At 36.6% G+C, this 21,887-nt stretch overlaps 1 protein-coding gene across 6 annotated transcripts in view; it reads left to right on the forward strand.

Moving 5' to 3' along the window:
- The window catches only part of ARHGAP21 (Rho GTPase activating protein 21), a 111,868-nt gene that overhangs the window by 49,894 nt on the left and 40,087 nt on the right, over nucleotides 1–21,887 (forward strand). For 5 of the 6 annotated variants that reach the window (XM_064407871.1, XM_064407864.1, XM_064407901.1 and 2 more), the window contains 4 exons: nucleotides 1,374–1,398; nucleotides 12,357–12,449; nucleotides 15,526–15,604; nucleotides 21,060–21,114. In XM_064407871.1, the coding sequence (XP_064263941.1) occupies nucleotides 1,374–1,398; nucleotides 12,357–12,449; nucleotides 15,526–15,604; nucleotides 21,060–21,114 (252 nt within the window). The remainder of the gene's footprint in view (nucleotides 1–1,373; nucleotides 1,399–12,356; nucleotides 12,450–15,525; nucleotides 15,605–21,059; nucleotides 21,115–21,887) is intronic. The other variant, XM_064407909.1, reaches the window with a different exon arrangement.

Raw genomic sequence — 21,887 nt, forward strand, 5'->3', positions numbered from 1 at the left:
TGGAGCCAGGACTGTTCAACTTGGAGATACACTGTATGGGCAGCAATGACAATTATCATGGCTTTTCAAAAGTAGAATATATGCTAGATTTTTGTTAACTCTCTGTTTTGGGTTTGGGGGAATTCTCTTATGAATTCTTCTATTCTTTGTTCCTTAAAGTTGTCTTTCTGCAATATCTTCCAGAGCTCCAGCAGAACTTTTGTATTCCTTGTAAGAAATCTATTTCTGCTAGGACAGGCTTGTCTTGTCCTCACCATTATACAGTGTTCATATCTGGGTCTTATTTTCTCTCTTTCTTGAAGTCTTTCTCTCTTGAATGGATTGCTCAGGTCAGTGTGTTTGAGCTTATATAATTTGAAAAACATTGTGATTTTGCTTTAAATACAAAATAACTAGAAATTTTGAGTTAGTCCATCTAAAAGTAGGAGGAAATACCCAGGTGAAAATTATTTCTGTGGTCATTTCCTTGCTCCTTCTTTCCTTCAGGACAAAGCTGTTCTAATTAGCTGAGATGAGTAGTTAAAAATATTTTTTCAAATACTAGCTGTTAGTCACAGAAATTGTATTTTATTAAGTATTTATTACTCTATGAAGTTTAGAAAGCAAGAAGGTATTTTCCTAGTTAGATGATTTTCCTTCTTAAATGGTAGAACTTTGTAGACAAGGTTAACCATGATCTTCATACCAAAATGTTGACAAGAAAGTAAAGAAAGTAACATAAGTAAATTTTTTTGTTGTGGTTTTTTTTTTTTTTTTTTTTTTTAAGTTTAGTTTAAGCATGCCATTTTCCCCCAGAACTTTCCAGTTGTATGACTTTGGGATCAGTGTGCACAAGGAGACTCTTGTTGTTACTAAATAGTGTTTGGGGTACGTGTTTTCCCCTAGTAGCAGTAGTAGTACTGAAGGCAAAACAAGCTTGGTTCAAATTTCAGGAAGCATATTCAGATGCTGCTTACAAAATATTTTGTATCTCTTGCATGTGTAGCTTTGAATGGTGAGGTGATTAAAGTGTAACCTTTCCTGCCTGGCTTTCTGTGTGAAACATGCTTGCAACAACACAGAGTGAAGTAGGAGGCTTCATGGTAGTATTTCATGGGGTTTAGTACATTTGTTTTCACATAATCCTGTTCATGTTGTTTCTGTGGGAATGTTTCATGGGATTGTGATTAGTTGTTTTTAAAATAGCTATTACTCTACATTCTCAGAATAAGAGCCTTAATTCTCTAAATTAAATAGTTGTGGAGAAAGTAGGAGGTACCAAAATACAGAATTAACCTTTACCAGTTCACTTCAAGTCTTTGTATCTCAGAACTGCCTGTGCATTTTTTTTCCATTTATTGAATTTTTAATATGCACTCTTTCTTCCTCTTTAGGATGAAGAGAATGGGAATAGACAAGGTATGTCTTGTTTTTACTCTCTTATAGATCCAGTATATTGAATGCTTCAGCTGTGTAATAGACTTGAATTGCTACCTAAGAGCTTGAAATCTACAATCACTTCAGTGTGAGCATCAAGCTCATTGATCAGTCACTTAATTCTAGGTTGTGCCAGTCAGTTCTCCTCCATTTTCATAGCTTTCTTCCTCTCACATTACCTTTGTCTGCTTTCTTTCTTTTAATTCACTCATGAACTTATTTTTCATAAATTTATGCTAAATTTCCATCCCAGTTAATTGAAGTTTCTCTTTGGTATTCAGCTGTTTTCTCATCCACGCTTCCTTATTGCTGATATCTTGCTATTCCTTTAAAAGAATGAAAAACACGTTGGTTTAAGGAAGGTGGTTTCCAGCTTGGGACCCCATTCCCACTTTGTTTCCCCGGTCTGTCGTGATGGTGGGGTACAGGGGCAGTGGGGTTGTGTGCATTGGGAGTGGCCCTGCAGGGTTCCCTGGTGCTCTGCCTGCCTGCCAGGGCATGCAGCTGCCTGGGGGCAGCCTGGGCTGACTGCTGCTTCTGTGGTGGGTTCTCATTCCTAGCAAAGCATGGCACCTGCTTTGTGTGCCTTTAAGTACCTCCTCTAGTTGGAAGACAAAGAATATGTCTGAATTCCTGATTCCATTTACTTTGTGTAGCTGTGATATATTAGAAGCATTCTGGGAAATATGAAGTTATTTGAAATTTCTTACTTTTCTCTTGGAAGTAGATGGATTCATCCATTTCATCCTCCTAGTTTTACTCAGCTGTCATCACCTGCGTATTAAACAGTGAAAAGTTAATCTCTCCCTGCTTCTTATCACTCCCCAAACTTGAAGCATTCTTTATCTGTTTTAACTTATAAAAAGGAAAATTCCTTTCGGAAGGAAGGGAGTTATCTTTTGTGCCAGGCCAGTATGGAAGACACCACTTGTGGTCTAGAGAAAAAAGTTGTGTGGTGTTTTCGTTCTTACAGGGAGAGCTTAGGCAGCTAAAGATGTAATGTAGGTCTGTTTATCTAAAATGTTATCTGAGAGCTGTTTTTCAGTAGAGAAACAGCAGTGGAGAAATACTTGGTTCACCATGAGACCTGTAAGGTGGAAACAAGATTACTTTCTGGAAGTTTTTATGTAGCTTCTAAACCCATGAATCATAGCTCAACTGTTGCTTATTTATAGCACCATGGTACGTTGTATGCCTTGAAATACAGATCAAAGGGCACAAATGCCCTGAAAGTTAACAGCATTCTCAAGGAGAGAAGGTTGGACTTGTCCCCCTGGAAAGAGAAGAAACAACTGTGAGGCAGAGGATGTCAGTACAAATTAACCTGCCAATTTTGTGTATTAAACCTTTAAAAACAGCAAAATGGGACGAAGTGTGTTTGGCACTTTTCTCCAGTATTTGACGTGATCTTTGGGGGTGTAGCGTGGATGAAACTCTTTATTTACATCGCTGCAGGTTGCCTGTTCCCAAGTAAGGGGAGTAGGCAGCTTGTGCGGTGAAAATGAGGAAAAACGCCCGTCTCATTTCGCATGTTCGCAGCAGTGGCGTTTGTGCAGCAGCAGCAGCAGCAGCAGGTGGGGCAGAGGTTCGTGCGCGGTTATCCCGGCATTGCTGGCGCCGCCGGGGCCGGGCGCGGGAGCCACCTGCTGGCCGGTGCCTGCATTGCAGCCAGCTGGGAACACCGGCCTCTGTGAATCCCTGCCGGAATTACGGGAAAACACCCTGCTGAGAAACACTTCTCTTTTCGAGTTTGTACGTGATGATTCACTTAATTCGCTTGATCTTTCCTATCTGAAAGGCTAAGCTAAGGGGATCCGTGCATTTTGTTTTTGTGAAGCAGTGTGTGCCAGTGCAACAGTGTCTTTTTTGTGTCAGTTTTCAATGAAAATTTATAATTACCTGCCCTTCATGCTTTGCCCTTGTCACAGATTAAGCTTACCTGTTAAAAATGAGGGTTTCGTATCAAATTCAGCATTTATATATTTGATTAGGTGAGGGTGGATAAAAACATCTCTATTGCTATTGCCTTTCATTGAGACCACTTGAATATTTTTCCAAAGGATCAAAGCATCTAATTAAGTCTAGAGGGTAGAAGATAAAAGCATGTAGCCTGTTTGATGTATTCTAACAGTGAAAGAAATATTTTTATATCTTTTAGCTTCTGGTATAGAATTTTAGTATATAGTTAGATCAAGCTCCTGGCTTGCATTAATCTTCCTTTTGGTAAGTAGTAAAGTTTCAAAGCATTTGTAATGGAAGGTAATGCCAATTTGTGCAGGAGAGCTCTCAAATAGGAATGACACCAGAGGGAGATGGTGGCCTAAAAGCAACATTGGTTTGTCAGGCAAAGGAGTTAGGATGCTGTGACCAGGAGGCACCTCATGGTCAACAGCAGGGACAGAAAGGGACCACCTCAACTGTGCACATGAACAAGAGGGAGCCTACAGGACAACAGCATGGAGCTCTCGTGCCTTTTCTAGGAGCTCACTGAAGCCCCTGCACACTCACACAAATCCCACAGGAGAGGGCCAGGATGCTGCAGTGGATGGGTAGAGACACTTTGGGAAGAGCAGGTTGGGAGCCCATAGGGGCTGAGTTGCCTCTGTGGTCCAGTTGTGAGAACAGCAGGGATGCATGGAGCTCTGGCTTGGGATGGATGAGGAGCTGGCTTAGAGCTGTGGCCAGGATTTGTGGGTAGTGTTTTGGTGGGTGTCTGCTGCTGCCCTCTCATGGAACAAGTAGCCAAGGCTTTCTTCTGACAAGCCATGGAGACTTCACATATGCACATGCTACTTCTTGAGGGAGACTTCAGCACCCTGTTACCTCCTGGAAGGGCATCACAACAGATTTACCCTAAATGTTTTGTCATTATTATTTTGAGGTTATCAGTTCTTTTCCTACTTTCACTGCTCCAGGTTGTTGATCTTAAGGCAAGTCACTGAAAGGCTTCTCTAACAGGTGCATTTTGTCAGAAGATAGAGGTTTTCCACAGTGGATTCATTGGTCATTGGTTGGAAACTTTTACCAGCTTCTACTGCTTTCCAGAGAATCTTTGTTATACTGACCAGCCTGTATTATATTAATATATAATATATATATATAATATAATATATTAATATACATATTCCTTGGAATTGTTACTCCTAGAAATAACTTGGAGTATTTATTTTGTGTGTTTTGAGGGTGTCTTGCTATCAGTTTGCTAGTCTTCCTATTTTCTGGAGTTGCCCTATTTCAATACTCAGTTATTTATTTACGTGGTATCTCACAGATAGAAATCTTCCAGGAAAGCATATTATAAATATTTGGAGCCAGACTGAAAAATGCCTGTACCTATTAAAAACCTAGCATTCTTATTAAAAACGTGCACCTGTCTGTCAAGACCTAATGAGTGGAGCTGGAGGAAAAGTTCATGCCATTTGATTTGATTGTGCATTTATCATGAGTCTGTGTCTTGTCCTTCAAACATTACTGAAAATGTAAATGCCAAAACACAGGTTTTATACATAAGAAATTAGTTTCTTGTAAATTGTCCTAAAACATGTTTTCCTTTAAAAAGTTTTGGCTTGGTGATTGTGATTAAAGTGAACAGTGGTAAGCATAAAAATATACACTGACAGAAATTTTCTTTCGGTAGAACTAAGCTATTTTGTGTCTAATACAGTACCTGAGAATCCAGTATCATTATAATCCACTATCTTTTTAATTTAATAGTATGATGTTCTTGCTTTTTGTACTTTTATCTGTATTTCTATGTGGAAGTACCTGTAGCAGCTAGGAGCTCCTTTTCCCATAAAAATGAAAGTCAGCCTTAGGTATATTATTCAGTGTATTTTTCTTTGGAAACCCAGTGTGTGGTTGTTCATGAGAGCTTAGACATGTTTTTACTGAGAAGTCTAGAGCATTAAACTTTATCACCAGGCTTTTTTTTAATGTGCCTAAATATGTACAAAAGTTTCTACTCTTCAATTGTCTACACTAAATAGTTGCAATTTATAACCTGTCCTTCTTCAGCTCTGTGCAAGTCTGCTTTGGCAGGGTAGTGCCTTTGAGAGAAGGGTGGAAAAAATGCAGGAAAAAGTTTTTTCCTGCATAACTGCTTACATAAGGCCTGGAGTTTTTAATATTTCATTTCTTTTAACAGACTGTTGATTTCTGTAATGTAGTTTATGTTCTCCCAGGATTTAATTTAATCCCTTGTTTTTTTTAACATCATGGTCTATCAGCTCAGTCTGTTATGAAATAAACATATTGTGCCTGTGATGATGGGAACAAGGTAGATAAGAACAAGAGGATGAATGTGAGAGCAAGTATGTGGAGAGGTCATAGATGGCTGGGGTGTTAAGGGTCCAAGGCATATGATAGTAGAATTAGGAGTAAAAGACAAGAGGTGTGTAAGGGTAATGCTTCAGGACAGCAGGACAGTAAATTGCCCTTTTTTTGTGGATTTTTGATCCAAGTTAATTTTTTAACACCTAAATGTTGAGAATGGTAAAAGAGGGCTCACTCAGTTTTCCACTGAGACCAGAGCCTGATGATTCCTTGTTCCCTTATAGTACATCCAGAATGTCTAATGGATTCATTTTCCAGCTTGTCACATGTATAATGTTTCTCAGTGGTTTCTGTTGAGTTCAAATCATCGTTGACTTTGAATTAAACATGAAGTGTAATTCCCAAGGATTTAAGGGCGAGTCCATAGATTGACCACTCCAGATAAAAATTGTATTGCTCTATGCTTGTCTAATGACTATAGTAAATCCTCTAGACTAATCATAGATTAAATTTTAAACTTAAAAAGTTACATTTGAGAGAATTGCATAAAGTCATAGTAATGGCAAATGATGCAATAAGAAAACAGAGTTTTGGAGAGTTTGTAACTAAGCTGAAACTGTGTTACATATTTTCCATAACACTGCCAAATTATTTTCTCGTCTTCTCTCCCTACCTTGGCACGTAGATAGGGTTGAGGTTGTATTAGTCAAATGGTTTAACAGAAAAGTAAGCAAAAGAAGAAATACCATTTTGGAGTTGCCTAATCAAAATGCCAGAGGTGCTTTGAGAAATAAGAATGTATTTTTCCTGTGTTAGAGAGTTGAATGCCAAGTGTTTCTCTGTTAAATGACTCAACAGCACTAATTTACTTATCACATTCTTTCAGAGGCTCATCCCTGGCACTGTATTTCAGCTGGTGTTTTTCAGTTGAGTGCTTTGAGCTTGACAGTAGGTGAAATAAGCTCTGGTGGGATTGGACTGAGACCTTTGGACTCCTTTTCCAGAGTATATTGCTAGTGAAGAAATTCTTATTATGTATGAAACTCACTTTGCAGATTATAATATGCAGAATGATCTGTAGTTGGCCTCTCTCAGTTAGATGTCATCCTGACAGGTTTGTGATTTATATTTAATTAAATTTAACCTCAGTTAATAGATGTAAGTTCTGCTGTAGTTTCAGCAACCTTTTTTGAGTAGTTTTGTAGATTAACAGGTTTTTGATAGAGTAATCAATTTGAAGCATTTGCCATGCTGTATCTGTTCCCCTCCTTTTGCCTGAAAGGCATCCCAGGAATCAGTGTCACTCTGCATTGTTGAACCAGTGGAGCTCAAATGCCTTGGATACCCAAAAGCATACTTGTAGATCTTCATGCTCAAGAGGAGTGTTCCTCCTCCTTGAGTCAGAGAAAGATGTGCATAAGAACCTGTCTTAATTGATTAATCTGAGGTGTTTCGTGAGGCTGGTTTCTTAAATGTAAGAGTGAAAGTCATCCTTTTGCTATCTGCTGAGCATAGGGCTGGGAGTAAAAATGTTCTACGAGAAGTTATTTTACAGACCTCTGTAGACTTTATTGAATCCCTGTGTTATGAGGATTTCTGAGCACAGTTCAGCTGTCTTGAGCAGAAGAATTTTTTCTTCTCCCCTTGAGGAAGAGGAGCAATAGCATGTTTTTAAGCAGTGGCTAGTTGGAGAGACTTTGTATGAAAGTATGTATTATACTGTGTTTCAGCACTTGATGGTTTGTCTTCTGCTGGTCAAAAGGAAGAACTGTTAGCAATAGCACTTTGGCATGAGATTGTTTTTTCTTCTTTCCTTTCCTGTTCAGAACGTAAAGGTTGTACTTTTCATAGTCTTTGTGACTCAGATGTTTTAATCTGTGTTTTATATGAAAAGGTTAATGACTTCAGAGAAATGAAGTGCTTGTTGCTATGCTGTAGTGTGTTGGTAGATTAGATAGCATAACTTATGCCATGTCATTTTGTTTTCCAGGTGAATCATAGAGCAGTACAGTAATACTGTCTGCTCTGCAATGAGTAGTTGAAAAACTAAGTCATGGTTACTGCATTTGATACAATACTAGTTATGTTCCTTGTAGCAGCTGTATTTCAAACTAGATTTTTAGGGGATTAAGCTGGAATTGGTGTCTAGATACAATTAATTGCTGTATCAAATTTGGGGGAGTTAGGAGAAACTTTACTGAATACCACTCCCCAGATGTAAGCCAGTTTTAAATATTACCTAGTGTTAATTCTACTGTTCCGTTTAAAAGTAGTAGTATTTTTTAAAAATATTTCCTTTTATCAGGGAAAGTATGTTTGAATTCTGTTATTTTGTAAATATGCTGGTTGCTAGTGCAACATATTCCCCTCTGCCACTTGTGGCCTCTTAAACATTTGTCAGGAAAGCTTCCTTTGTGACTTTGCAAAGGGAGACTTGTTTTCTCCTGTCAGACTGTGAAGGCATTATTGACTTGAAGTCTCAGCTCATAGATCCAGGCAGTATAAAGGTTAGATCATGAATGATTCCATGATACGTGCTATGAATAAAGTCTTTATTTTGCAGTCATTTGAACAAAAGTTAAAACAAGGGACTAATTTTAGTCTCTAGATTTTACTGTGATCTCTGTGGTTATTGTAGGTGGCATGTAGTCTCTGATTAATTACAAGATTTGCATAGAATTATGAAAAAACATTTTTCTGGTCCATTGGCTCAGATAAACCTTGTTGCAATAAACTGGTTTTCTATACTTGTATTGCATTTGATTTTCAGCTTAGTGCTTCTTCATGCTACTTTTTCTTAACTTTGGTTGTCTAGACTAAGGACCTTATTATTAAGACTCTCCTGATTCCTTACTATCCTTGTTTAAGCCAATGATTTTTTGTCTTGAGCCTTCTCGGTACTTGGATATTTATTTTTATTTCCTTATTTCTGATGATGCTGAATCTCCAAATTAAAAGTTCAGACACCAGTTTACTTACTCTGAAGTTATATTTTCATTTGGATAACATCATTGAAGGGAGTCATTGCACTGCGAGCAGTATTTTAGTTATTCTGTTAGCAAAACTACACTACTGCCTGGAGAAAAACTTGCCTTTGAATTTATACTGACTGATGACCATTTACTCATGCTGGAAATTTTCATGTGCTTACAAAAGTGGTACAGGAAAGGACAACTTGATGGGCTTTTCAGTTTCTCATCAGCTGAATTGTGTACTTAACAACTTTATTTGCTTTTTTTTCTTTTTATTGTCCTAATGTAAGACAACACCTCTCTTTATAGCTACATTTAAGAGGGAGTGAAGTACAAATGAAGTTCTTTTTGCAGAAGTTGTGCTTTTCATCTGTGCTGTTTCCTTGAATATGTGAATGTGTTACTGCAACCTCACACTTTGTCTGTTCTTTCTGTGTGCATGATGTCTTATTTTTCATTTGCAGTTGAAGATTTGGGAGAAACTGTTGTATTTGCTGGTAGCCTGCAATGTAATGCTCAATTAGAGTATGTTGTTTTGTTTACAAAAGTATGAAGAAAGAGGAAGGAGGCAAAATCCTAGGCAGTAATGAGCATTGGAAAAGCACAAATAAGACTTATGTCTTACAAACTAGAGGTCTGAGGTGCTTTTACTGTTCTTTGTTATATCACATTGTCAGGAATTGCTGCTCAAAAAAATTGGTCTTTTTGATATTAGAAACAGAAATTGTGAATCCTGACAGTATGTAGTGCAGAGCTGGAGAACTTGAGGTAAATCTCTTGGCTGTGATATTCTGTTCTAGGTTGTGGTGTTCAGGAGGAGGGCAGTTTAGGCACTCATTTCTAGGCAGCATCTTGCTTTTGCCTGATAATTGGGTGCAGACAGGACCACATGGAGATTTAGGCATAATTAAATCTGAGTATAGTGAATGTTAAATTTTGAGACATGAGGTGAGTTATTAGATAATCCATTTTACTTGACGGGTTTTTTTTTTTATGATGATTGAGTGCACATTTTCAAGATTTATTCCCCTCAGCTGGTCTGAAAAAGTACTGTTAGCTTCTACTGTCAAAAAATATTGCTTAGCTTTGCTTGAGTTTCAAACTCCCAAGTATAAATGCACATTGAGGTTATGTATTCAAGAAAGTTAATTTCTATGTTACTGATTAAAAAAGATTTGGTTTGTATCCAAATGTGTAGAAGACCAAAGAGAAGTGAAGAAATATATTTATCCACCAGAGCTTGAGAGTTCTGATTTCTTCTTGTTTCTACTTGTATTTGGATACTGCTGAATTATAAAATGAACGTGCAAATGTAATCAACATTTTGAACCTTTTATCCTGATTAACCAAGTTAACGTGCAGTTAGCTTTCTGAATTGATTGATAAAATAGCTGTGGAAATGTGAAGTGAGTGCCTGTAATGTGCCCGGTGTAGCTGACAGGCAGGTCAGGTGTCAGGGAAGGCTGCAGTCTCTGGTCTCCATAAATTGTGGCAAGTTTCCCTTTTTACTCAGAAGTGGGAGGTGTATTAAAGGAGTTCTGTGCTGCATACTGAATGGGAGTAGCTTTATCTGCCTGACCTCTTGATTTGCATGTTCAGCTATGGACAAGGCATAAAGCAGCATTTGAGTGTTAAGCAAACTAGCAGTGGGCCACTAGCATTTTTTTGAAGAGTATTTTATAAAGGAAGCTGAGGTGCGATAAATTAAATGTGCCATGGAAGCTGTATTGTTTTTATTTTTCTTGCCACTTTAGGAAATGTTATGTGACTTCAGTAAAAGATAAGTGACAGCACTGGAAGGATGTTTGGTGGTCCTAGAAAAGGTCATATTTTAACTTCATTCTTGTAAGCGATTGAAGCAACTTTTTGTTCATGACATCTGGGTAGATTAATCTTGGAGCTTCTCTAAACTTGCTGAAATGTTACTGGCTTTTTAAAGGACAAGACCCATCACATGTTCAGTGTCTATTTAAATCTGCAGATTAAAAATGACAGATATTAACTTTGGCTCACAAAGAGCATTTTGTATGTCTTGTAGCTGTATCCTGCTAATCAAATTTTAAGTATTTGGGGACTGAGCTGCCAGCTGGAGTTTCTTGATTTGTAATTCAGTTGCTTTATATATAGTATTTATCTGATTCTATGAAATAAACTTTTTTGATTATTTGCTCCCAATTTGGAACTGTTTTGAGAAGGCCATTTAGAGCCATATGAGTGAGCCATTTTGTTAAACTGCTTTATGGTAAAATGGCAGGACACTGAGGATCTGCACAATAAAGGCATTAGGCTAAAACCAGGATCTGAAAAATGTGAATCCGAGTCGCAGGGTGGTCTGGTTTTTTGCAGTTTATTAAAGCTTTTCAAATGAACTTTGCTCACATGGAAACTGAACTAAGAAAAAAGAGGTTAAGGGGGCACCTTTTTATATTCAATAAATACTACTGTGATTTATTAAACATTTTAGGTGGAACATTTAAAGCTGTGGGGAAAGTATTTCTTCCAAAAATTGGGCCATTTGTGCCTAAGTCAAAGGTCAGTCATTTTAGAAATGGTTAGAACCTAATGATGCCAGTTTTAAGGAGTTTATCAGCAATGCCAGTTTTAGGCAATTCCTTTTTTCTCTTGTGCTGTTGTTCCTTCTTTTCCTGCAGTTTAAGCCTCGTCCTCCTTGTCTCTCCACTAAGCTGGGGTTTCCTGCTAAAATGGAGCACAGACCCAGCTTATTTTTGTGCTGTGTCAGTTCCCTGGGCTGGCTTGTCCCACAGCCTCCAAAGGTGGCACTTCCTTGGCTGGGAGTGTGCAACAGGGATAGAAACTGGAGCCAGGAGTTGGGAGTGGCCATGACTGTGTGTGTTTGGCTGTAGCCTTTCAGGTTCTGCCACTGGTTCTGTGAGCACTGGACCATGCAGGGCCATAATGGATGCATTTATTTATTTAGTTTTTATTTCTTGGTGGTTTTCTTTGTGAATATTTGAGGTTTTTGGGGGTTTGGTTATGTTTTTTTAACTTCACTGGCATAATAATTCAATCTGTGAAGCTGTGTAGAAGCTGTAAAATGGCTTGCTCTAGCTGTGTGCAAATGTAGGACAGCTACACTGTATTTTAGCCTGCTGTATAACCCTGGAGTTTTTTGTTTGCTTTACTGTACACATTCCCACCCTCCTATCTTGATTTTCAGAAGCTGTGGCTACGTAGCAAAGAATTACTTAGCTTTGATGAGAGGCATGTAAAACCAAAAGGTGCCTGTGTTTCTGGAAGTGTAGAACTTAAGTGTGTATTGAGAGAGCAAGAAAATACAGCTGTACGTGGTTTTTAACTACTGTAGATTGCTTGAAGTTGTGTATATACAGATATTTACAGATATGCAGCATGTGCAGACATATGCTATGCATACAATTTGAATTATAAATTTCTTTTTGAACCTTGGTAAATCTTCAAGAAAACTTTAGACTTCATCTTGGAGTTTCTGAAAAACACTTGGAAAATCACTTTTGTGGCCCATGAGAACTGTAAATCAATGTTACTTTTTTCCATCTAAAGGAAGATTGTAAATTCTTATTTTTCAGTTTCCATTACATTACTATTTTTTGTATGTTTCTGTGAATGCAGCAGGATTGCATCCTAAAGTATTTTAAAATGAAAACTTTGTAATGCAGTATAATGAAATGCTATTAAGAGATATTCTTTCTTTCTCAGGAAAACAAAGAAATAGACTGGAGCCAATGGACACCATATTTGTTAAACAAGTCAAAGAGGGTGGACCTGCTTTTGAAGCTGGGCTGTGCACAGGTACTGTTCAGTAGCATGTTTATGTACGTGATATAAAATACATATGATTTAAGTTTGCTACTACATAGTTCTATCTTCCATTTAAACCTTTTTCTTTCCTTCAGAAGCTTTTAAGTTGTCCTCCAGTGTTTTTCACCTTGGAACATTGTTTTACTTGTAAAGGCATTAAAGTCTTAGTCTTTTTGATTTGCTATCTTAAAGAGAGTAATAAAATACATTAAGAAGAGGAAAAACAGGTAGATAATACCTGTACACTCCTGTTTCTTTGGTTTGGGACAAATTGGTAGCCTGAAAACATTCAGGTCTTCAAACATTAAATAAATTTTTTCTACTCTACCTCCTTTAAATCAAATAGGAACAGTCTGAGTTCCTATTCTTACAAAATTCTGATTGATTGCTCATTTAATCAAACTGGAGAGCAGAAAACATGGAGGTTTTTTGTGAACTGTGTCATACCTTTACTTAAATGCTAAAAGAAAAAAAAATCTCTATTAGAATAGAAAATCTTACAGGTGATAAAATTACATACATAGATGGATGCCACTGTGAACACGGGTTTCTTAAAAATAGGGCAAAACTTCTGTGAAAGGTTTGTGCTTGTGTCAATAACGGGGTGTTGATATGTTTTTGGAAAAGAGTTATGTACCTCAAATTGACTGGAATAGAATAAGTTTTGTATGTTCTTTCTAAAGAAATACAAAGTTCTTAGGTTGATCAGTTTAAAAACAGTTCTAGATCCCACTTGTACACCATAAGGTAGTTATTTGAGAAGGGCTACTTTGGTAAAATTTGATTGCTATTATATAAAGATGTTTTGGCTTGATAAAACACAGCATATGTTGAATTTGTACAGAGGAATCACCATGTTAATTTCTGCTCTGTTCAGTGTCTGCCAAATTGAGAGATGAAATCTGTAGAGAATATTTTTTTTTTTTTAGCTATAGAAGAGATTTTTAGGAGCCCAGAATAAAGAGCAGAAAATAAATGAGAGAAGACATTTTTAATAAGTAGAATCTTCTTAAAAACACTGCTTATAGCAGTTACGTCTAATTAGATCATGCCAGTATTTCTTGTTTATGAATTTTAGGGTGAAATATATTACTATATTTCTGCCTTAGTATTATAAAACACTCAGGGAATAATCAGCCAGGTAGATTGCTTAACCTCTCATGCAGAAATTCTATACATTTCTTATTTTGCGGAATCAACTGTTATTATTATTAACTGATTTTGGGTTTTCTTGCTAATGTAATTTTGCTCTGTTTCATGGTCACACAAATGAAAATACTTGAATATTCAATATGAGTTTTGAATTTTTTTCAAATTTTTTGTCAATTCTTGTTTCATTGCTGCAAGGTCCTTTGTAATACTGAAAGTTTCAACATAAGTTTCATCATCCATGATAAATGAGCTCCATTTCTGGCTGCTTCTCACCAGAAAACTTAAAATATTCTTGCAAATTTGAGGAACAGATAGATAGATGTCTTAATAGATAGAGAGATATCCTAAATATAAGACAGTCCATTCTGAAGTATTTTTGAATACTCCTGTAAAATCTTCTTTGTTAAAGTTAGAAAGGTAATACTTCTCCCATATTTAACCTCTAAGGCACTTCATTAAAAAATGGACTTTATAAGAAATAGACTTTATAGAAATACTGAAATATGAACAGCCAAAACAGATCTGTATTTCCCAGGTTTTGATCTTCATGCTGTTGCTTATCTATATGCAGGAATATAAAAAAATAAAATGTGTGTGGAAGGGATATTGATTAATTTCTACTTTGTTCAAAATGCGTAGCAGGCCACCAGACTGATGGAGAGCTGTTAGAAAAAGCCATCATGTTTCTGTATCCTTTTTTGCACTACAGGCGCTGACTTCTCCTTCCTCTGTATCTGAAACAGAACAAAGTTGTACTTGCAGAGTTGTCTGTGCTCGTGTCACTTATGTAACCAGTTCTGCAGTGTGTCCCCAGCAGATCTTTTGGCAGATCCATGGGATGCCTATTTCAAGTAGACTCGTGTCACTGCTGTGTGTAATCTCGTCTGCTTCTGTGAAAAATAAAAGCTGCACAAGTATAGATAAAATTATATGACCTACTGTAATGATACTCCTAATTATAGTTTTTAGTGGGAATACTGACTAAAGATGTGTGGCAATGTAGCCCACATTGCAGGCTGTTCTTAAACAACCTGGAAAAGAGCCAGTTGAAGTTCCAGAGAAGGATCTGGTGTGTTCCGGGGAAGTTTGCAGTATGACCTAGCCAGGACAGGGTTCAGAGCTTGTTGCCACCAAGCTTGCTTTCATTGCTTAGGAAGCAGGAGAGAAAACTCAGAGTTCTTTCAGGCAAGAAGGTAACTGGTGGATAAAGGGGAATAGGTAAACTTTTATAAAGTTGAAAATATCATACCAATTTTTTGGCATGATGTTTACTTTGTGTGTGGAGACAAAATTAAAAAGTCAAATCTGTGTAGTTTGTTAATCCAGGGGGTTTATATGGGGAAACTCCACAGAGCACAAGCATTAGAAGCATTATTGTCCCCAAGACAGGGTGAGTAGTCAGGGCCAGTTTTCCCTTGCTTTAATTTGATCGTGCCAGAAAAACAAAAAGGGCTTTTAGTTTCTAAAACTAGTGATGAAAAAACGATTCTCTTTGCCTCATTTTGCACAGGTTCTTTCTTTCAGCTCTTCTTTTTCCAGTAGCTTTTTAAAGCTCCCTGCCTGTAATCCTTCAGACCATTTTCTCCATTAGGACATTCAAGATAACTTTCTGCTCTTCTGATCAGAGATGTCTTAAATACCATTTGGTCAAAAGAACAGTATAGGTTTTTCATCATAGGCTAAAAAGAGCTCTACACAATGTATTTGAAAATTAATTTATGGGAGTGTATGAAACTCTAAATGAGGAAGGTGTAACAAAATATTTGGAGAAAGAATTTTTGGTTTTTGAGGAAGACTAACCTTGAATTTAGCATATGGATGTTCTTGATTATTGTGAAGTATAGAAATACAAGATAAAAACTGTTAAAAAAACATCTAGACAAACTAATTTCAGTTATAACTTTTCCTTCTACAGGTGACAGAATTATAAAAGTCAATGGAGAAAGTGTTATTGGGAAGACATATTCTCAAGTCATTGCTTTAATACAGAACAGGTAAGATAATAGTATTATCATTATATTAGTATATAATAGTATTGTCATTATCAATTAAGTATTATATTATGTATTATCATTATACTTCTTCTGTACTGAGCATGAAATGACCATTTATGGTAGTTTGGAGAAGTCATCGTATTACTGCATTTTCATTAATACACACTCAGTTTTATTATTTCTTTTTTCATATATTTGCTGATTGCTGAGAAAAGTTTGAGAACAGGTGCACTGAATTGTACCACAATCCTTTTATTGTTGGTACTTATCCCTTGTTAGCAAATAACACCAAGTGTTATAGAGAAAGTTGGAACTGAAATAGACAGATTAGATATATATACATGTGTCAATTGGAAAAAAAGATTATAAAATCCACTTTGCTTATGAGATCTAAGAACTAGAAATCAGCATATCTGGTGAAGGAAAAATTTATGCTAGTGCACACCTGCAGAATATCTGCAGTAAGTCTTTGCTTACCTCTTACCTTATGCAGCAAATTATGAACCTTGCTCAGAGTTGAGAAAATACTGATATTTACTGCTCCTTCAACTCACAAGCACTTGTGAAATCATGTCTGTGCATGAGTCTGGATACTCTTTCATGTCTACCTCCTTTTTTACAGTTTTCTTGGTGTCAATTTCTGTTCTATAGCAACAAGTCTTCAATATAATACTGAGTTAGGTGGCAAAAAGATGTATTATGATCAGCATGAAAGAATGTTTTCTAAGTACATCTCACGTGTCATATTTTTACTGGCTCATCATGCGTTAAAACTTAGATATGCTTACTGTTCGGAGAAGGAAAAATCAGATTCTGATCTTCCTATTCCAGTGATGTCTTTATTCAAGATTTTGTTCAAAATGTGTCCACCTTGGGTGGTTTGTGTCACTGTGGTTTTGATTTGGATGTTTGTTGTTGTTTTGGGTGTTTTTATAATCAACAAAATTGTATTCAGAGATGTGATGGACATGGTAGACTGAAACATGTTTTGTGTCATGCTGTCTGTACAAGAGCTGAACAGATGGGCTTTATTTCCTTCACTGGACATAAAGAAACTATGCATGGCAGTGTTATTTTGTGTTTTTACAAGGAGCACTATTACACAATAGTGTATGCTCAAGATACAGTATATGCCCAGCTATGTAGATCAGTCAATCAACTCTCTTAATCCAAGGAAGAGACCAGTCACATCTTTGAGTGCCTTGTGTGGTCATTGATTTTTAACTCTAGGTGTGCCAGTGAATCGAGTGTGTTTTCAGTGAGTGTAGGTAGTGAGCTATTCAGGACTGAACCCCTGCCCACTGTGGGTGAACTGGGGACACCTGAACAAGGCCTTGTCAGTGATTATCTAGTGCAGCCAGTGATTATCTAGTGCAGCACACTGGTGCATCTATCCCCCTGATTCCCATGAGGGCAGGGAGGATGAAGGGATGCTATTGTGTTAGGAGAGAACAGTTTGTCTTCTCAAGCCAGATGTGTACATCACAGAAGATTGTAACAAAAGGTCATGTGTATCCTTGAGCATTTTATGCAGCATATTCAACTATCAGGAAGTCTACAGCTGAACCTCTAGGATAAACAGATAAATATTAATTCTGATCCATAAAGAGAGCTCAGACTCCCCATCAGGTGCATTTTGTAGTTTACAGACAGTACTTCTCATATGACTAAAGAATCAGCTGTCTCTCATTCTTTGCTTGAGAACAGTATTTTTGAGCTCAGATCAGTTTGGTCTGAACGTAAGCTTTTTTACTTTTCATGCTGCCATTTAATGGCAAATTAAATTGCATTATGGTGCATGCTGCTCTTGCATTAGCATTGCCACCTGGTCTGGACTGATGGTCTGTTATGCCATTATCCTCTATGATAATACAAAAAGATATTATAAAGATTTATTTGAAGTCTGTGAAAACACTGAAACTACAGAGTGAGTGGTCAGATAATACCCAATCCACTTTCTAGAAATCCTTGGTTCAGGAAGTTGCTGAACCACAGGGTTTATCTTCATTGCTTGATTTAGTAATTCTTGATAGGTTGGCCCTGCACAAATTCACTCTTGAACACATTAAAAGCACCCAGTGATAACAGTTTTTGCTGTGTTTTGGGTCTTAGCTGATCTCTCATCCTGCACACCTCAGCTTCTTTAGTTGGCCTTGTGAAAGCAGCTTGCTGAAAGGCCTTTTGAAAGGCTGAGTTGTCTGCTGAAGTATTTTTTATGACTAAAGACAGTTTTTTTCATAGTCTTCATAGTGTTGTATGTTGGTTTTCTAGACATTTTGATTGCTGTACTTTTATTGGTTTTAATTACTCATTCAAACATATTGATGAGTATAAATGCTTCTTTTGTCATTTTACTTATCTTCAGAGCAGTTTTTAAGGTTACAACACATTTCATCCTCTCTTCTCTCTAAAGAGAGGGCTTACCCATTGCTCACTGTTCAGCTGTTTGCAATAAAACTGAGTGCAGGCAGATTTTTTAAGGTTACTTCTGTGGCTCCATTTTTATAGCTGCTTATTATTTTTCTAAAAAGTTGTTCAATTTTAGCTGCTTGTCTTCATTATATAATGCTGCAGACATCAGGACTTAGCTGCTTTAGATGAAATGATACCCGTATCTTCCAGTGGGACTTAAGGATGGGATATAATTCAGACATGCCGAACATTACTGTTCCCAGAAAAGTTTCAAGCTGTGTCTGGAATGTTTTCTATTTTCCTCTGCTTGGAGATAGCAAAAACCCTAAAGTTACACTAGTTATTTCCTCTGGGAGAAAGGCACACCTCAGAAGAGTTGCTAGAATTAACTACAGTCCTGTAGGATTAATCATGACTGCACTTTTAACTCTACGTTTCCTACTTTTTGCCAACATTTGCTGGTTTGGTCCATAAAGAATTTTTTCTTATCTGTTTACATATATAATCAACTTGGAGATATGTTGATTGCTAACATAAACTCTGTAAATTATTTATTATTCCAAATAAAAGAACAAACAGACTCTGATTTGCAACTTCTCTTCTCCCCCCCTTCTTTTCTTAGACTGGGGAATTTGAATGATTGTCTATTCTGCTTGTTTCTCTTTTCAAACTGTTCTTGAAAGTGTTTGGATTACTCAGAAATGTACAGAATTTAGCTACTGAATCTTTTTCATTAATACAAAATATTCAAAATATCTAATACAAAATAATGCATCAGAAGATAGACTTTATGATTACTGCTTTAGTTTGATAACTTGGAATCAAGACATTTGAATTTAACTCTCCGAATGTGCAATGAAAGTAATTGGAATGATAAATACCTCTGAGAGGTCTGAGTACTGTGTCTGGTGCTCCAGACTATCACTTTCTGTGTGGTGGTTCTTAGTAACACTTCCTAGTTCACAATTTGCATTTACATTATGTTGTACAATAAACCAGAAGTCCCCCTTAATAATTTTTGTTTCTGATACCAGAATTTAAAAACATCCTGAGAACACGTCACAAAATTTGAAGTTAGAACATCCAAATTGTCTCCAAAAGGTTCTTCAGGCAAACAGGAGTAGAATAGTTAAGTAGTTTATAGAGTTACATGTAAAACATTGTTTCTGAATTGAGCCCTTTAGTCCTCTGAATGTCTTTTAAAAAGATGTTAATTGTGTAAATTGATTTAATCACTTTCTTAAAAAGGGGGAGGAGGAGAAACATGCAAAATATTTCAATGAGTATGGTTTGTTCTGTGTCAAATTGTATTTTTTTGTATAAAAAGTATTTCAAGAGGAGCAATGCTATCATATTTTTGACATCCAAGGTCTTCATCCTGCAAGTAAGAAGTTGTCTGATATGATTTTTACATACGTGCTGTCCATGTGTAGAACTGAAATCTGAACACTTTGTTAAAAATGCCTCAAGCTGTTTATGCATTCAGTCAGTATGGGAAATGCTGTTGAAGTGCACATAAAGTCAATACTCCCTTGTTTCTTGTAATTCAGTGTTTTAAAATAATCTTCACTAGGCTTTTCAAGACTTACATACCTAGGTGTGTGGAGACTTAAAAGAAAAAAACAGCTTAAATCACTGCTGATTTTCAGTTTTAAGACTAAGGTTTTATGTTGATGGAGAACACTCTTTTCCAAAATGAATAGTGGTTTAAAAAGGTTGTGAAACCAAATACCCTTATTCTGCCTTTGGAATTCAGCCTTACGTCTGTGGTTGCTAGAAAATGGAAGAGGAACCACAAAATAGAAACATTTTTCACATAAGAAAGCCTAATAAATCACACATTACATTTTGAGATGATGGCTTTCTTTTCTGCACAAATAAACTGAGGTCCCTTCTCAGTGCTTTCATAGGCTGATTGGTGAGCCCTGTAGTTGGGCCAGTCTTTGTGCTGGTTTTGTCTTTCCTCATGTTTGTACTAACCAGTACAGATGAGCTGATTTCTGAGATAGCCACGTAGGTTGCATTGATACTTACGCTGATACCAGTCATGTTTTTTTAAATATCCTTTTTTAATTCTGACATGTGAGATTTCTGAGTAACGGTCACAGTAACTTCATTTTGGTTTTTTGGCCTCGTTATAATAGGCTGTACATTAGTCTTTTGCAGCCCTTCTCTGTACCTGTTCCACTTCACATTTAATGAATGTGAACAGATTATTCCATTATCTCAGATGAGATAATAGATTCATCTATTTTATATCCAATGTTAACAAGCATGTGCTTCTCTCTTGCTCGTGAAAATGCCTAATTTCTGATAGATGCCAACTGTGGATTTCACTGGTTTTTAAATGTTTGACTGTGTAGCTGGTACATTGTACATTTGATGTCCTGATTTTGCTAGTGTTTGAGTCACCCTGATAAAACTATTCAGATTCCTGGATCCTTATGCTGCTGCTGCTTGTGGTTTCAGCAGCTCAGATGACGAATGCAGCACTTAGAAATAGCAAGTGTTTTTAATCTATATTTAAGATATCATCTGAATGACTGTTTAAGTTGATCCTGCTAGGAGGTGATTGGAGTGGAAAGGTGTAGGTCAGTACTGGCCTTGGTATTGCTCCTCTTTTCAAATGAGTCAGTGATTATGATGTCTTCACAGCAGTTCTAAAAAGTGCTAAGAAACTTTAGTTTTACATGGAAGAAAGGAAAGTTTAACTTTTATTCACAGATTTGTCACATTGTTTTGTCCAAGAAGCTCTAAACAAGTAGTGTACTTTAGGACTTAAGGAAAAAAAGAGGAAATAAAACTACCCAAACCAGTGTGTTGCTTCAATAAACTGGCTCAGTCAGATTTCTCTTCTACTCTTACTTCCTAAGATTCTAGAGGAGATCAGTGTTTACTTTTGTTGTGTCATGTGTTTGTCATAATAGCTGAGTATTGGAGTTTTTGAAGAGGTTTCCTCTATGGAAGTAAATGGATTATCTTTGTAATAAGAAATTAAAATCTCTGAGTGTTCATCTGTGATTTTTTTTTCCGTTTCTTTCAGTGACAGCGTATTGGAACTTAGTGTTATGCCAAAAGATGAGGACATCCTTCAATTGGTATGTTTATGAAGTTTCTGTTCAGAGAGTATATTACCTAACAAAAATGTTCTGTTGTTGGTTATGAAGTCTTTGAAGTATGCTGTCAGAAAATAATTAGAGTTAATATTTATCTCTTTGTAACTCCTTAGATGTTTTCTTACCTCGTTGCTGTGCCTGAAATTTCAGGGGAATCTAAATATAGGGAGTACTGTCTTCACATGATATTTCTAGCATGTTAAAAAATACATCTTGTTCATATTTTATTGTAATTTGGATTCATTTCATTGTGTTTTATGAATCACATTGCTTCCTTTGACTAGGTTGTCCAGTTCTAAAGAATTTGAGTTTAAAAACTAGCATATGAAGCCTTTGTTAATAACTCAGTAATTGTGAGTGGACTAAGAATTATGATGAATTGGCCAAAGGTTATTACCAAATTTTTTAATTGTGACTGCTGTAAATGTTTTGTTGCACTAGTGCCTATTTGTTCTTTATTTTAACTGACATCCTGCATGTGTAGTAAGATGATTCATCTCCTATTTAGTGTATCTAAGTCCAAAAGAGTCTTGAATAATATATGATATGTAAGTGCATATTGTGGCAAATCATAATAACACCTAGTGTATTGATATGCTCTAGTTTATTTTTAATTGGAAGCAGAGGAGAGGAGATGACAAGCAGGGTAGATTTTCTTGGTTGCAGTTGGAGAAGTGTATTTTCTAATACACACAGAAGTAGTAAGATGACTTTGTGTTAAGAAAAACCTATGGGTTTCAGTAGCTGTTTTCCAT

This window comes from Passer domesticus, chromosome 1 (assembly GCF_036417665.1).
Source record: "Passer domesticus isolate bPasDom1 chromosome 1, bPasDom1.hap1, whole genome shotgun sequence".
Taxonomy (NCBI): domain Eukaryota; kingdom Metazoa; phylum Chordata; class Aves; order Passeriformes; family Passeridae; genus Passer; species Passer domesticus.